This window comes from Schistocerca gregaria, chromosome 1, assembly GCF_023897955.1.
Source record: "Schistocerca gregaria isolate iqSchGreg1 chromosome 1, iqSchGreg1.2, whole genome shotgun sequence".
Taxonomy (NCBI): domain Eukaryota; kingdom Metazoa; phylum Arthropoda; class Insecta; order Orthoptera; family Acrididae; genus Schistocerca; species Schistocerca gregaria.
In genome coordinates this window covers 262,599,202-262,615,284 of record NC_064920.1, presented here as the reverse complement: position 1 = coordinate 262,615,284, position 16,083 = coordinate 262,599,202, and the positions used below count along the sequence as shown (strand labels likewise).

Here is a 16,083-nt window from a genome sequence, read left to right as displayed (position 1 = left end):
CATGTATTGAGCAGACTACGAATCTGCAGTCCATGCTTGAAGCACGGAACCTGAAATTCAGGTTTTAAGTCTTGGATTTTTTGAGATTGTAAGGACAGCACATAATAAAGTTGGTTCACTGGTTAAAATGAAAGAACACTTTCACTGGTAACACACAAACAAACAGTTCAAAGTTATGACATGAAATAGAAAATAAGAGCCACTGCTGGTTGAATGACAGAATTCTCACTATAGTCCAAATTGGTGTACTAGGTCAGTGTGTGGTCAATGTCCAGCTGATGTCATAGACAGTGATCCTGCCAGTGTCTGGTGTGTTCAGGTGGGCACAGGTTGGTGTGTTGGTTGGAGTCTTCAGCCGTGCTAGGTCCACATCCCATCAGAGACTGGGATGGTATTGAAGACCGCTGTTGATGATCACTACTGATGGATGAGCTGCAAGAAGCAACCGGTGTTGAGCCTGGGGAAGAGCGAGTGCCACTGGCTTGTGGTCATGCAAGATGTTAAGTAATCTGACAAAAGGATTTTCTTGAGGGGCACTTGAGATGTGGATGTGTGTCACGTAGACAAAATGAGCTGCTGGATTTATAGCACTGTGGTTGACTGTGTGTACTACTGGCAAGTGATGCTGGTGCCTCTTGTGGAGTCTGCTGGAGTTTGGTGAGTACACAGAAAGATGCTTATGTTGCTGTTGCCCTCTGGCTTGCACACAGTGGGATGTGTTGCTGTTGTCATCTGTTGTGTACACGGAGTGGTTTGTATGACCAAAGCTGGGACTATCACGTATGTCTCACTTTGATGGAGGACACCTAGGGGAATGGCAAACTGCCACCTGCGGATGTGTTCTGTGTCTGATGTTTGGCCAGTGTTTGGCCAGCCGAGTGGCCAAATACTACATCAAGAACAGGAAATTTGTGGTGATCTTTGTTGGTTTCAGGAAGGTGTATGATTCAATTAATTAAACCACCCTGTTTCAAATACTTGAAGAGTTGACTTGGATAATAAGTCAAAAGTGATTATCTGGAAGACCATAATCAATACCAACTCCAAAGTGAAGTTCAGGGGAAAGATGTCTGATACCTTTGAAATCAGGACAGGAGTGATATAATGAGATATAGCGTCTGCCCTTCAACTGTGCTATAGACAGGGTAACATGAGAATGACAGAATGGAATGAACAGTTCAGGGGTAGAAAACGTGGTAAGGTTGGTTAAAAGTACATACATGAGTCTTAAAACCAACTGTCCAACCTTTGCAGACAATCTTGTGATCTTTTAAGACTCTGTACATATGTCAGCAAAACAACTTAACTGACCAAAGACACAGCCAGCAAAGGCTGCGTTTTCAAATCTCCTCCAAGAAGTTGTGCTTTATGACAAACATAAAATCAGGACCAAGATACCTGGAGGCCAGACAAAGAAAATTAAGATGGCAGAAAAGTATAAAATCTAGGTAAATGGATACAGCCTAACCTATCAGACAAAATAGCCTTTGTACCACACATTAATTAAATGTAAATGGCCTTTGTGGTGGAATATGCTGTTCATCTATAAATACATATTTCACCTCTTCCTCACAATCAGGTGAAAGATGACCATATATAAAAAAGTTATTTACTTACTTATTATGGAGCACTTTGTACTGTGCACACGTTAGTTTAAGGGTTGTACAGAGTTGGAGCTTATGCTTCGGCATCACAGATTGGTGGTGTTTTGGAAGGCAGAAAACAATGAGCGATGCCTACAATGACAATGTTCAGAAACAGTTGAAAGAAGCTGAAGATATATGTCATTACAGTCTCTTCTGTTCTGTTCTGATACTTACTATGGAGATGATGTTCTGATTAATAAGAGATATGTTGTAATTGTTATACATGATCAACAAAATATGAAAGAGTTCTTTAAAAAGCAGTTACGTAACTTCACAGCATGTTGGCATAGATGTGAGCTCTCTTACAATGCTTTGCCATTTTTAGATAGAAAAGAAACCATGTGATAAAGGAGCGGCACTGCATAGCAAGTCCACAGCCTCTAGAAACTAAGAGAAGGCACTGTAAGAAAATACAGGTAAAAAGTTATCACAAAAAGCATTGGTGTGACAGATCGTTAGTGAAGTTGTTGGCTCAATTACAATACATAACTTGAATCATGATACTTCACCTCTCCATTAACTAAAGGTATCTACAATATGAGACTGGTATCCTTAAATGCCAAAATTAGACAGTACTGCACTGTTGTTACACCAAAGACTCTAAATGTGTCAGAGACTATTACAATGAACAAGAAAGATGTAGTGGAGAGACTTGAGACCAAAGAAAGAAAGACTCTGAGAGAAATCCTAGGTTCCATCACAGAAAACAGTGCACATACAGATGGCATGTCAACCAAGAACAAAATAAAATCATGTAGAAGATATGGGGCATGATTCAGAAAAAAAAACATTGCCTTTTATGGCCGTGTTGTGTGAATGAGCCCTGGAAGGATATCTAAAATGATATTAACCTACTTTGAAGATAAGACAACCACAGGGGCAAGGTTCACAAAAGTTGAAAAATATACAAGAAATGGAAATTTCTTCTAAAGATATCTAGGAGTGTGATACACTTAAGGTAAAATTAGGAATGCATAAAGGTTTCCTGGAAGATCCAAGGCTGAAAAGAAATGCAGGAGCAAATGCAGGAGCAGTGGGTGACAGTTAAAGCTCAGAAAAAGAGATCACAAAAAGAGAAATAGTATCCAAGTTGGTGTTATAATGCAAAAAAGCTATAGACCTTTTGTCTGTGCCCTTTCCTTCATTTCAAAGTATACATTCACTTGTATTAATCTAGAATCCTGAACAATACATGAACATCAACCGAAAGATCAACTAAGCAAAGATACAAAATGGTGGTCTGAAGAATATACTGACAGATTGCTTTTTGACTTCTCATTACATATACTATATCCTTGAAGGTCCGTTCGGTATGGATTTATAGAACAAAAATAACATCTGATCTATAAAATATCTAGTGGGGGCAACAGATTAGGGATTTGGTTAGATTAAAGCAATATGCCACAAAATTAGAATAGGTAATGGGAAGCTAATACTATAAGGAGACCAGATCAACATGGAAACTTGCCTGTTTAGCAGTAAAAACTTGTAAATAGATTACAATGGCACGACAACAGAGTGACAATAGCAAATGGTGTAAACGGTGTCCAGACAGTTGGCTGAGGATGGTGCAGAGATAGTAAAAAAGCTTGATTGCCAACTAAGCATGGGGACACACTGGCTAAGCCACTGGAGTTTTATTGGGGAGAAACAGCTTTCAAATGCGTGTTTAGTCATCCTGGTTTATGTTCACTATGAATCACTTTTGATAAATCCCAAAATAATTTCTCAACTAAAGCCATGACCAATTCATTTATCCATCCTTGTAAAATCTCAACTAGAGTTTTGTCTCTGAGGACTTTGATGTCATTGGAACAAAGATCTACAGCCCTCTTCTCTTTCTTTGGTGAGATCTTAATAAACCTAGTGCTGGACCCTAAGCATTACTTGAACTGAACCCTTCATCACAATTTACTAGTTTTCCAGCATCTTTACTGTGAGAGAGCCCTCCATTATGCTATTCCAGAAACTTGCAGATGCACCACCATATTGGTCTAATTGTGTTTCATTTCTTGATTACATTTGAGGATTTTGGATTTGCTAAAATGTATCTGTCAGATGTGTTACTAATGGTACACACCTGGCTTTTTGAGCCCTAGATAACATTTAACACTACAAAGAAAACCCTTTGTCTTCATTGACAGGAACAAAATACACTGGATGCCATGTTATCATAAGAGTCTACTGATTATTCTGGAGTGTGGACCAGAGTAAGGCAGATAAGCAACTCCAGCAGTCTACAAGTTGCGGCATATTCACAATAAGGTTTCACAGCGATCCAGAAAATATCTGTCTTGCTATAAATTCAGTCATGACACATGAAAGTTTATTAACCAGGTAATTAATTTCAGTCAATGATGACCATCTTCAGATCTGAACACTCCAGTACACTACATACCGTACATACTCAAATAATCCGCACATTTTTTCCCGAATTTTAGGACGAAAAACTGGGGTGCACGGATTATTCGAAACATTGTCGGTACTGCTCCGCCTCCAACAATAATCCCATTATACTATTGCATTGTTGCGGCCTCAGTCTGGGACGCATCAGTAGTACATTAGGAGTAAAGAATTAACATCTTCAAACTTGTTAATTATGGCTACAAGTTCTCGTTATTGCTCATACACTGCTAAAGAGAAAGTTAAAATCATTGAAGAAGCCGAGAATGTTGGAAACTGTACAGCAGGAAGAAAGTTCAACATGAGTGAGAGCTGTAATTGCGACGGGCGAAAAAATAAAATGGAGCTTCAAGAAACAAATAGTAATCGCTGGGCATTTTGAGGTCAAAAAGCGAAACATCCGGACCTTGAGAAAAGGATCTGTGATTATGTAGATGAGAAGTGACAATACGGATGCACGGTGACGGGTGAAATGTGCCAACTTAAAGCACTGTCTTTAGCCAAAGCACTTGGCATTGCCAGTTTCAAAGCTAGCTGGGGCTGGCTATCAAGATTTTTCAATCGAAATGGTTTAGGATTCCGGAGGAAAACTACTAACGCTCAGTGGCTTCCAGGGGATTATGAGGAAAAAATAGTGAATTTTCATTGTTATGTGATAAATCAGCACCGTAAACAGTCATATATATTATCGCAGATTGGTAATGCGGATCAAACGCCAGTCTATTTGAGATTCCGCTCGACAACACAGTGAACAGGAAAGGAGAATCCAGTACAGTAAAGATGTACAGTGATGTTGTGTGTAACTGGTGATGGATGAAGCTACCACCTTACATGATATTTAAAAGGAAAACTATTCCAAAAATATTCCGGCTAGTGGTGATAATGTTCCCCGGCTGCCCGCCCATCTAATGGGCCAGCCGGCCAGCTGCATGCCGCTGGCCGCCCGCCTGCTGGCTGGCCAGCTGCATGCCGCTGAATTGGTTGCATTTTAATGATGTATCAATCTGTACAGCAGCGTTGCTTCAAACCAGTAGTTATTATACATACTTTTGAACACATCATAATGTTGGAACAATTTTTATTGTAAATAAAACAAATTAAAGAAAAAAATATTTTTTTTCTTTCTTCTTCCACAAAATTAGGGTGCATGGATTAACCGAGGGCACAGATTATTCGAGTATATACGGTAATTTGTCTCATTGTGTATATAGATGGTCCAGCCATATTAATCAGCCATACAGGCTTTGTCAAGAATTTAAAAAAATTTCTCAGTATCTTTGGCACTATTATGCCAGACATAGTATACTTTCTTAGTTTCAATCTCTTTCTCACACATTGTTGGTTCTCACTGCATTGCCCACTCAGTTTCTTGATTTGACTATCCATTCCTTCATAGCACTATTCATAAATCTTGTAATTCTTTTGCTACAGTTTCATTACCTGATAGCATTCAAGCTCCATGCACCTGAGTCTTAAGTACAGAATTTCTTCGCAATGGATGATGATAGCATGATATGTAGTGATAGAGGGCAGTGTGTGTATGGTGTCACCGCCAAACACCACACTTGATAGGTGGTAGCCTTTAAATCAGCCGCGGTCCGGTAGTATACGTCGGACCCGCATGTCGCCACTATCAGTGATTTGCAGACCGAGCGCCGCCACACGCCAGGTCTAGAGAGACTTCCTAGCACTCGCCCCAGTTGTACAGCCGACTTTGCTAGCGATGGTTCACTGACTTCTACGCTCTCATTTGCCAAGACGATAGTTAGCATAGCCTTCAGCTATGTTATTTGCTACGACCTAGCAAGGTGCCAGTATCCGTACTATTGATATTGTGAATCATGTACCATAAAGAGCGACTTTCTCCATTAATGGATTAAAGTTATGTATTAAACCAGCCACATCCGTTTTTCTCAATTCTAATTCCCTTGTCATGTTCCAGACCTCACGCCAGCCTGCGTGAGCTGAAACGCGTGCATTTCGGCCTCCTTTACTAACACGGTTGGCTCTCCTGCCAACCACAACAATGGCGACGAGGCAAAACCGCGTTCTTATCGATATTGCCCTGATTTACTTGTGTAATGGCTTCACCACAATCTCCAGATGTACTGTCCGAATTTTATCGCTTACAGAATCAGCAGACGCAGGCCTTACTGGATGCCCTTGGACAGCTCGTCCAGGGTCAACGTGTGATGCAAAACGATGCGGCAGCAGCCGCTTCACCGCTAACGCAGCCACAACACGCTGTTGCACCAACTTTTCGACCTTTTGATGCTGCACTGGAAAGCTGGATGCAGTGGTCACGCCAATTTGGATTCCATCTCGCCGCCTACAGGATTCAAGGTAACGAGCGGCAGCTATTTCTGTTGTCTTCTGTCGGCGTGAATACGTATCGTGTGATAGTCAAATTATTTCCTCGACGCGACGTAGCAACTCTATCCTACGAAGAAATTTTGTCTGCATTAGATGCATATTTCAAAGAATCAGTCAATGTAGTTGCCAAACGGTATACCTTCTTTCGTACAAAACGTACAGCAGGTCAGACTAATTGGGAGTGGGTTACAACCTTGCAAGGCCTTACTAGGGATTGTGCTTTTGAGTGCCAATGTGGACTCCCTTATTCAGATACTATGGTACGTGATACAATTGCACAGAACGTTTCTGATGTTCGTATAAGGGAACAGATTTTGAAACTAGTAAATCCCTCCCTTCAACAAGTGAGGGACATATTGGATCGGCAGGACACACCTGACTTTGCTCAGGAATCATTTGAAACTTCGCCAGCAGTGTGTCAGGTTCACCGGCCCGCTGGGCGAGCTGCTCAGAGCAGTAAACAGCCCTTGCACCCTGCCGCACTGCTGCCGCCAGGCTCTCAGCCACGTGAACTACGCCGTGCCTTCACCACAGAATTTGAGGCAGCTACAGAATGTGCTGGGAAAAATAAATTACTACCATCGCTATGTGCCACAGGCCTCTTCCATTTCAGCTCCGCTTCATCGTTTACGCCGTAAGTGTGTTCCGTTTGTCTGGACGACGGAATGCGAACGTGTCTTTCGCCAGTTGAAATCGGCGTTGCTTTCCAATACTTGCCTTACGCCATTCGATCCCCAAAAGCCCCTCTTGTTGATGGTGGATGCATCGGATTTCGGGATCAGTGCTGTGCTTGGGCACAAAGATGGATCGCACGATCGCCCTATTACCTTTGCATCCAAATTGCTCTCGTCTGCTCAAAGAAATTATTCACAGATCGAGAAAGAGGCATTGGCTCTCGTATTTGGTGTTACAAAGTTTCATGATTTCTTGTATGGTCGTCACTTTACCATAATCACAGACCACAAACTACTGACATCGCTTTTTCATTCGACCAAGCCTGTACCTCCAAGTACAGTGCAGAAATTCATTTGTTGGTCTATTTTCCTCTCGCAGTACCGCTACGATATCTTGTATCGGTCCACTGCTAAGCACGGAAACGCTGATGCGTTGTCCCCCTTGCCTCTTGCTGAGGATAGGGCATTCGATTCCTCCGAATGTTCATTGATGCGGAAACCGATGATGTGGTCGAATTGTTTCCGATTGATTTTCATCGTGTAGCTACAGCCACAGCTGCCGACCCTGTCCTTGCTCCCTTTCTGCGTTTTGTTGTTACGCAATGGCCCTTCTCAAAGTCACGGATCGGGGACCCGTTGGTTCGCCGATTTTTTGCTCACAAGGAGAGAGTTTTTGTACGACGTGGTGTTTTGCTGTTGCGTTCTGATAATGATCAGTCCAGGGGCGTGGTATCATGTTCGTTACAGTCCTCTGTCTTACAGCTTCTCCACCAAGGACATTGGGGTATAGTGAGAAAGAAACAACTTGCTCGTCAGCACTGTACTTGGTTCGGAATCGATGCCGCGATTACGAATATGTGCTCTTCTTGTATGGTGTGTGCCGAACAACAATCAGCACCACTGCGGAAATTCTTTGCATGGCCAAAAGCCACTTCCCCTTGGCAACGCTAACACATCGATTTTGCTGGTCCATTCTGGAATGCTCGATGGTTGGTTGTGGTAGATTCATTCAGTAATTTTCCTTTTGTTGTCCGGATGTCTTCCACGATGTCATCTGCCACCATCCAAGCGTTATCCTCTATCTTTTGCATTGTAGGTCTTCCACAGACAATTGTTTCTGACAATGGCCCACAATTCATGTCCGCAGAATTTCAGTCATTCTGCAAGGCCAATGGTATTCAACATCTGACGTCCGCGCCGTTTTCGCCACAGTCAAATGGTGCCGCTGAACGACTGGTCAGGACTTTCAAGTCACAGATGTTGAAGTTGAAAGAGTCGCATTCTCGGGAGGACGCGTTATTGCTCTTTTTGTCCTCGTATCGCTCTCAGCCCCGAGATGGTCGCTTGCCAGCTGAGTTGCTCCATGGTCGTCATCATCGAACCTTGATGTCTTTGCTACATCCGCCACATCAGGTTCTGGTGCTGTGGCAGACACCTGCTTTTACTCCAGGCAAAGTTGTCTACTATCTCCACTATCGAGCTTCACGGCGTTGGCTCAAAGGGCGCATTTTTCGCTGCCTCGGACGCGCTATGTATCTGCTTTCAGCGACGCTGCCAACCGGTCAGCGCCCTGGGGACCCATCTCCCATCTACTGGCTCGCCTCAGCCCCAGGTGTTACCGACGCTGCCTTCCATTTCGCCCCATGGCGACGAGCCGCCGCCCGCAGTGGATGCGTCGCTGCAACCGCCGGGGGCCTCCCTGGGTCATGCACCGCCGGTCGCTTCCCGTGACCAGTTGTCCTCCGACATGGAACTCTTGCCCACTCCGGACCATATGTCGTCTTCGCCTGTCGGGTGCCCAGGCCTGATGGAGGTCGGCCCTTCGGCCCCTCCTGTCTCCCTACGGGCGCATACACCGCATGTTAGCGTGCACCCTGGAGCGGGTTTTCAGGCGTTTCCTTGCTCCCCATGGTCCGAATGGTAGGGTGCGGGTGGCACAGCCTCGCCTGTTGTTAGGCTCCCCACCTCGTCGTATACGTCAACATGCGGTCCTCTCCACGGCGGAGGAATGTGGTGTCACCACCAGACACCACACTTGCTAGGTGGTAGCCTTTAAATCGGCCGTGGTCCGGTAGTATATGTCGGACCCGCGTGTCGCCACTATCAGTGATTCTAACACCGAGCGCCGCCACATGGCATGTCTAGAGAGACTTCCTAGCACTCACTCCAGTTGTACAGCCGACTTTGCTAGCGATGGTTCACTGACTTCTACGCTCTCATTTGCCGAGACAACAGTTAGCATAGCCTTCAGCTACGTTATTTGCTACGACCTAGCAAGGTGCCAGTATCCGTACTATTGATAGTGTGAATCATGTACCATAAAGAGCGACATTCTCCATTAATGGATTAAAGTTAAGTATTCCAGCAGCTACGTCCGTTTTTTTCAATTCTAATTCCCTTGTCATGTTCCAGACCTCACGCCAGCCTGCGTGAGCTGAAACGCGTGCATTTCGGCCTCCTTTAATAACACAGGGTTGGCTCTCCAGCCAACCCCAACAGTGTGTATTCAGTGTTTCCCAGGTATCTGCTTATTTTCCTTTTAACCAACATGTCTAAGAAAGGTAGCTGGCCATATTTATAAAGTTTCATCATAAACTTCATACTGTGGTGGATCAATTTAAATGTCCTAGGGACTTCAAGCTATTTCATTCCATGTGGCCATGCCATAAAGCATCATCGTTGTATTGATAGAGACACACACAGCTGTAACTAGATGCTAGTCCATTTGCTCCAAAGTGCTTGTTGTATGAGTGTCCCACAACAGGAGATAACCGGCTACTTACTGCCATGCCGTTGAGTATGTTCATAACACTTTCCATCACACAGAAAATTTTTTGACATGAAAACATGCATAGTGTTCAGTGAAATAAACATCAAATTTTTCTGTGGTTAGTTCCAACGATTCAGAAAGTAGACTTCATAAAAAATGCTATTTGTCCATCACAGCTGTAAAATGCCGAGAGAATGCAAATTTCATGGAATAAAAATGTGGACTCTGAAAAACAAAAGAACATCAAGGGTGTTGTGAACAACAGAAATCAAACTTGGTAAAAATACAGTAAAACAACCTTTTTACACTTTTTTATGTGCTGACCCAAAAAAGTATAAAATGCAGGAAAGTATAAAATACAGAAAAGCATAGGAAACAGAACAAGCTATTGGTTTCATGCCTATTGTCCTCTGTTTACAAATACTGCCAACTTTAGTGTTTTAACGAGAATTGTATTACAAGTTTTATTTACCATAATTTTATAACATTTATCAATAATAAGTCTCACATTAGAACATTAATATCTTTTTAATGTGGTTTCACAAAAGTCTTTTGCTTCTGTGTCTTATTTACACAGTTGGATACAATTGGAATGAAGAAGGAAATGTGTGTTTGTGTATGTTAGCACTCAGCAACTGCCTTCTTGATAATCACAGAACCAGTGGCTGATTGCTGGTACACACAAATGCATGTGAGTGAGGACTTCCCTCTTCATTCCAATCATGTCCAATGGTGTAAATAAAACATGAAACCAAAAGTATTTCATGAAACCACATGAAAACGATATTTATGTTCTAATGTGAGCCTCATTATTGATAATCACTATAAAATCACACTAAATAAAACTTGTAACACAACAGTGATTAAAACACTATACTTTGCAGTCTTTGTAAACTGAGAACAAGAGGCACTAAATTTGCAGCTTCTTACCGATAAGACCACTCGGTTCAGGGATATTGAGGGTGAGAAAGGGAGTCGAAATTGCAATCATGTTGTGGAGCATTTTGAGAAGGAATGTTTACATCTGACATCAGGATGTAGCATCCTGAGTCAGCACACTTAGTACGGATTAGTGTATTCCACATGGAAGTAAAAACGATTCGTAAAAGCAGACTATAGAGACAACCCTCTTCAAAAGCAGTGTTTATTTGTATAAATGATCATAAAATTAAATTAAAATTGCTGTAATACAATGCAATGAGTAGAAGGAAGATCACCACTTGAGTCACTATTGTCAGATTGTGATTATCATTAAAGCAGTGACTCAATATACTTTCCCAAGCTTCCAAACACTGCGAGCCTATAATACAGGCAGCAATGACCCAACAAACCAAGAATGAAAATCTTAATTGAGAGAATACGTCTTCCATTGGGACCAACAAAAAATGAACGTAAAAAGTGTGGAAATGTAAAAATGGGGTTTTACTGTAGTGCTATGACACCAACAATACTTAACAGTCTGGTTGGAGTCCTGGTAGTTGGTACACAAAACAACACAGCTTGTTTCACCATAAAAAGATGACTGGGTCAGCTATCAAAATATTGTACAAGGTGTATAACTTTGCTTCCGCCGTTTGCCAATAGGTGGCGACAATGGTAAGCAGTGGTCAAGCAGTTGGCTTGGACCTTGGTCAACATAACCTCATTGAATCACTAGTCGATTTGTGTCTGCATCATAAAGTAGTTCTTGATTGAAAATGTCAGTTTACGAGTTTAATTCTCGTCATTTGTGGGAGGTGTTACTGTTTTGTTTCAATATGAAGAAAACAACGGCTGAGTCTCATTGAATGCTCTCAAGTACGTGTGGTAAGGATGCTATTAGTGAAAGACTGTGTCGTGAGTGGTTTCAATGCTTCAAGAACAGTGAGGAGGAGGATATTAGTGTTTAACGTCCCGTCGACAACGAGGTCATTAGAGACGGAGCGCAAGCTCGGGTGAGGGAAGGATGGGGAAGGAAATCGGCCATGCCCTTTCAAAGGAACCATCCCGGCATTTGCCTGAAGCGATTTAGGGAAATCACGGAAAACCTAAATCAGGATGGCCGGAGACGGGATTGAACCGTCGTCCTCCCAAATGCGAGTCCAGTGTGCTAACCAATGCGCCACCTCGCTCGGTCCAAGAACAGTGATTTTAACGTTATAGACTGGCATAGTGGTGGAAGAGAGAATGTTTTTGAAGATGCAGAATTGGAGACATTGCTAAGTGAAGACTCCTGTCAAACTCAGGAAGAATTGGCACTATTATTGGGAGTGACACAGCAAGCCATTTCAAAAAAGTCTCAAGGCTATCTATGGGCATGATTCTGAAAGAAGGAACTTGCGTCCCGTGTGAGCTGAAACCAAGAGATGTTGACATTGTTTGTGAACAGTTGCTTCAGAGGCAAAAACGGAAGGGATTTCTGCATCTCATTGTGATCAGGGACAAAAAATGGGTTGATTATGATAACCATAAATGCAAAAAATCATGGGGATATCCCGGCCATGCTTCCACATCAACGGCCAAACCGAATATTCACGGCTTCAAGATCATGCTCTGCATTCGGTGGGAGCAGCTCGGCACCATGTGCTATGAGGTGTTAAAACCAAGTGAAACAATCACAGGTGCTTGTTATTGAACACAATTAAGGCATTTAAGCAGAGCATTAAAAGATAAATGGCTGTAATACAGCGAGAGGCACGATAGAGTGATTTTGCAGCACGACAACGCTCGACCCCACGTTGCAAAAGAGGTCAAAACGTATTTGGAAATGTTAAAATGGGAAGTCCTACCCCACCCACTGTATTCTCCAGACACTGCTCCTTCTGATATCACCTGTTTAGATCAGTTGCGCATGGCCTGGATGACCAATGCTTCCGATCTCATGAAGAAGTTACGAATTGGATCGATTCGTTAATCGCTTCAAAAGATGATCAATTTTTTTGACATGGGACTCGTACACTGTGTGAAAGATGGGAGAAAGTAGTGGCCAGTGATGGAAAATACTTTGAATGATACATGTGCAACCAATTTGTTTCATTAAAGCTTCAAATGTTCGGGAAAAAATGGTGGAAGCAAAGTTGTACACCTTGTACATAAATGGAAAAAACAGCTTTGTTCCCAAAACCACCCTGTTAATTAACAATACTATCAAAATGGACACAAAAATGTTTTTGATAATGTTCACAATGATAATAATTTCAATAGTAAAAATACGAACAAGAATGAAACCAAATATTAAAACAATAAAATAAAACTGACATTAGTGTTTTGATCACTGGTGTATAGGTGAGTTCTCAATCACGACATTTATGATTTTTAGGGAAAACATGTTTGTCTTAGAATCTTATCAGGACTAACCAGAAAACTATAATAAGCTTACCTGCACGCCCTTTTCTTTGTTCAGCACTTGCACGACTAACCCAAAACTCCTTCAGACGTTGCATTTTGCATATGGGATCATAACTCATCTCCTTCATTTTGCCTGAGTCCACAACAAAACGAATACCATCAATTGTTACAGATGTCTCAGCAATATTGGTTGAAATGATGCACTTACGTACACCCTCTGGTGCATAATCAAACACCTGGATACAACACACATATTTATCATAAATGGAGTTGTGTAAATCTGGATCCTCTTAGTTTAGACACACAAGAAAGACAAATTAAAAAATACCATAAGAAAACAAACATGCAGAGAAAACTGTGCAGTTTGATATTATAAACTGGAAATCACAGAAATGTAATCCTAAGAAAACTAGTCATAGGTTGATCTTGTGTTCTTCTGATTTGCTTGCTCTTTCTTCAGATATGGAAGTTTTGAAAATGGTATGATCATTATAGTTTTATAAAGTTATCTAGCTACTTATTACCTGTAGCAAAACTTCACACCTGTTGATAACTAATTAATGTCACCCGATGGTCATTAATGAATATACATATGGGGCCTTACACCAACTCTTTTTGACACCATCTCCTCCATCTTTCTCCCTCTGTCCTCACAAATACGTCCCTCTCAACATATGGTTTGAATATCCTCTTGTCCCCCTCCTCCCCCTCCAACCTATCACAAACAATATACGTAAACAATACAAGTTTTGGAAGCTAGGATTAGTATTTTCTACTGTAAACAAACAATGGAAAGTCCAGGATGGAATAACAACAATATGACAAGGACAGATTTCTACCCACCACAAAGAGGAGGCTTTAAGTTACAGACAGGCAAAACGAAAAGAGGTCTAAACATTTAAGCTTCTTTTTATGAAAATTTTTAGCAATCTTTTTCATTGTTCCTGTCTCTGACTCAACACCTCCTCATGTGGTGAGTAGCAATCTATCATTTTTATATTTTTGTTATTTTCTACTTTAAGTGTTTCTATTGAAAGAACTAGGAATTCTATCTCTTGAAGATAAGTACTAAGAAGATATTCTGTCTCCTCATTTCAGCTTCATCTACATAAACTATCATGAGGAATGTACATTTTTGCACATACTTTGAGCCACATCACTCCATAATTCAAACAATCCAAACTCCAGGTAGCAATATCAACAATGTAGAAAAAGACAGATTGCTACTTACTGTAAAGATAGCCCTTTAAGTTGCAGTCAGGCACAACTAAAAGGCACTTACACATAAGCTTTCAGCCATGGCTTTCACCAGAAAAAGAGAAATACACCCCATTCATTCACACAAGCAAGCACACACGACAGGCAGACTCTGGCAATTTGACTTTTAATTGTGCCTGTCTACAACTTAGTGCATTATCTTTATGGTAAGTAGCTACCTATCTTTTACTACATTGTCGTTACTCCATAATGCTATTCATATTCCAGATGAAAGCACAAAAATAGGTACAACAAATAATTATTTATTTTGGATTCAACATTTCTTTTTATATCATTTTCACAGAATCTATGTATCACAGAAACATTTCTGTCAATTCCGTGAGAGACTTACTTTATCCTGATCTGCAAGTGACAAGGAACTGTGCAGAGTTAACACTATCCATGCCTGTGTTTTATCTGCATATTGCTGGGCTGCTTCAGCAATGGTAGAGATTTCACTCATACCACTCAGGAACATGAGGACATCACCTCTTTCATCTTCTGGGAACAGAATGACACAAAATGTAAAAGATGAATTTCATAATAGAAAGAAACTTCCACAGGGGAAAAATATATTAAAAACAAAGATTTCAAGACTTACCAAGTGGGAAAATGCCGGTAGATAGGCACAATAAATAAAACACACAAACACACACACATAATTTCGAGCTTTCGCAACCGGCGGCTGCTTCGTCAGGAAAGAGGGAAGGAAAAGGAAAGATGAAAGGATGGGGGTTTTAAGGGAGAGGGTAAGGAGTCATTCCAATCCCGGGAGCGGAAAGACTTACCTTAGGGGGAAAAAAGGATAGGTATATACTCGCGCACGCGCACACACGCGCACGCACACACACACACACACACACACACACACACACACACACACACACACACACACACACACACACACACACACACATATCCATCCATACATACACAGACACAAGCAGACATATTTAAAGGCAAAGAGTATGGGCAGAGATGTAAGTCGAAGCGGAAGTGTGGAGGCAAAGATGATGTTGAATGACAGGTGAGGTATAAGTGGCGGCAACTTGAAATTAGCGGTGATTGAGGCCTGGTGGATAACGAGAAGAGAGGATATATTGAAGGGCGAGTTCCCATCTCCGGAGTTCGGATAGGTTGGTGTTGGTGGGAAGTATCCAGATAACTCGGACGGTGTAACACTGTGCCAAGATGTGCTGGCCGTGCACCAAGGCATGTTTAGCCACAGGGTGATCCTCATTACCAACAAACACTGTCTGCCTGTGTCCATTCATGCGAATGGACAGTTTGTTGCTGGTCATTCCCACATAGAAAGCGTCACAGTGTAGGCAGGTCAGTTAGTAAATCACGTGGGTGCTTTCACACGTGGCTCTGCCTTTGATCGTGTACACCTTCCGGGTTACAGGACTGGAGTAGGTGGTTGTGGGAGGGTGCACAGGACAGGTTTTACACTGGGGGCGGTTGCACTGGTAGGAGCCAGAGGGTGGGGAAGGTGGTTTGGGGATTTCATAGGGATGAACCAAGAGGTTACGAAGGTTAGGTGGACGGCAGAAAGACACTCTTGGTGGAGTGGGGAGGATTTCATGAAGAAGCAGATAACCAGAGCCACTTCCTCATCCCCTCAAACCCAGAA

At 42.1% G+C, this 16,083-nt stretch overlaps 1 protein-coding gene across 4 annotated transcripts in view; it reads right to left on the bottom strand.

Annotated features, from left to right (window-relative positions):
* Positions 1-16,083, bottom strand: part of LOC126339866 (probable ATP-dependent RNA helicase DHX34) — a 179,130-nt gene that overhangs the window by 91,596 nt on the left and 71,451 nt on the right. For all 4 annotated transcript variants that reach the window (XM_050001668.1, XM_050001669.1, XM_050001670.1 and 1 more), the window contains exons 7-8: positions 14,803-14,951; positions 13,225-13,429 (exon numbers count right to left, since the gene is read on the bottom strand). In XM_050001668.1, the coding sequence (XP_049857625.1) occupies positions 13,225-13,429; positions 14,803-14,951 (354 nt within the window). The remainder of the gene's footprint in view (positions 1-13,224; positions 13,430-14,802; positions 14,952-16,083) is intronic.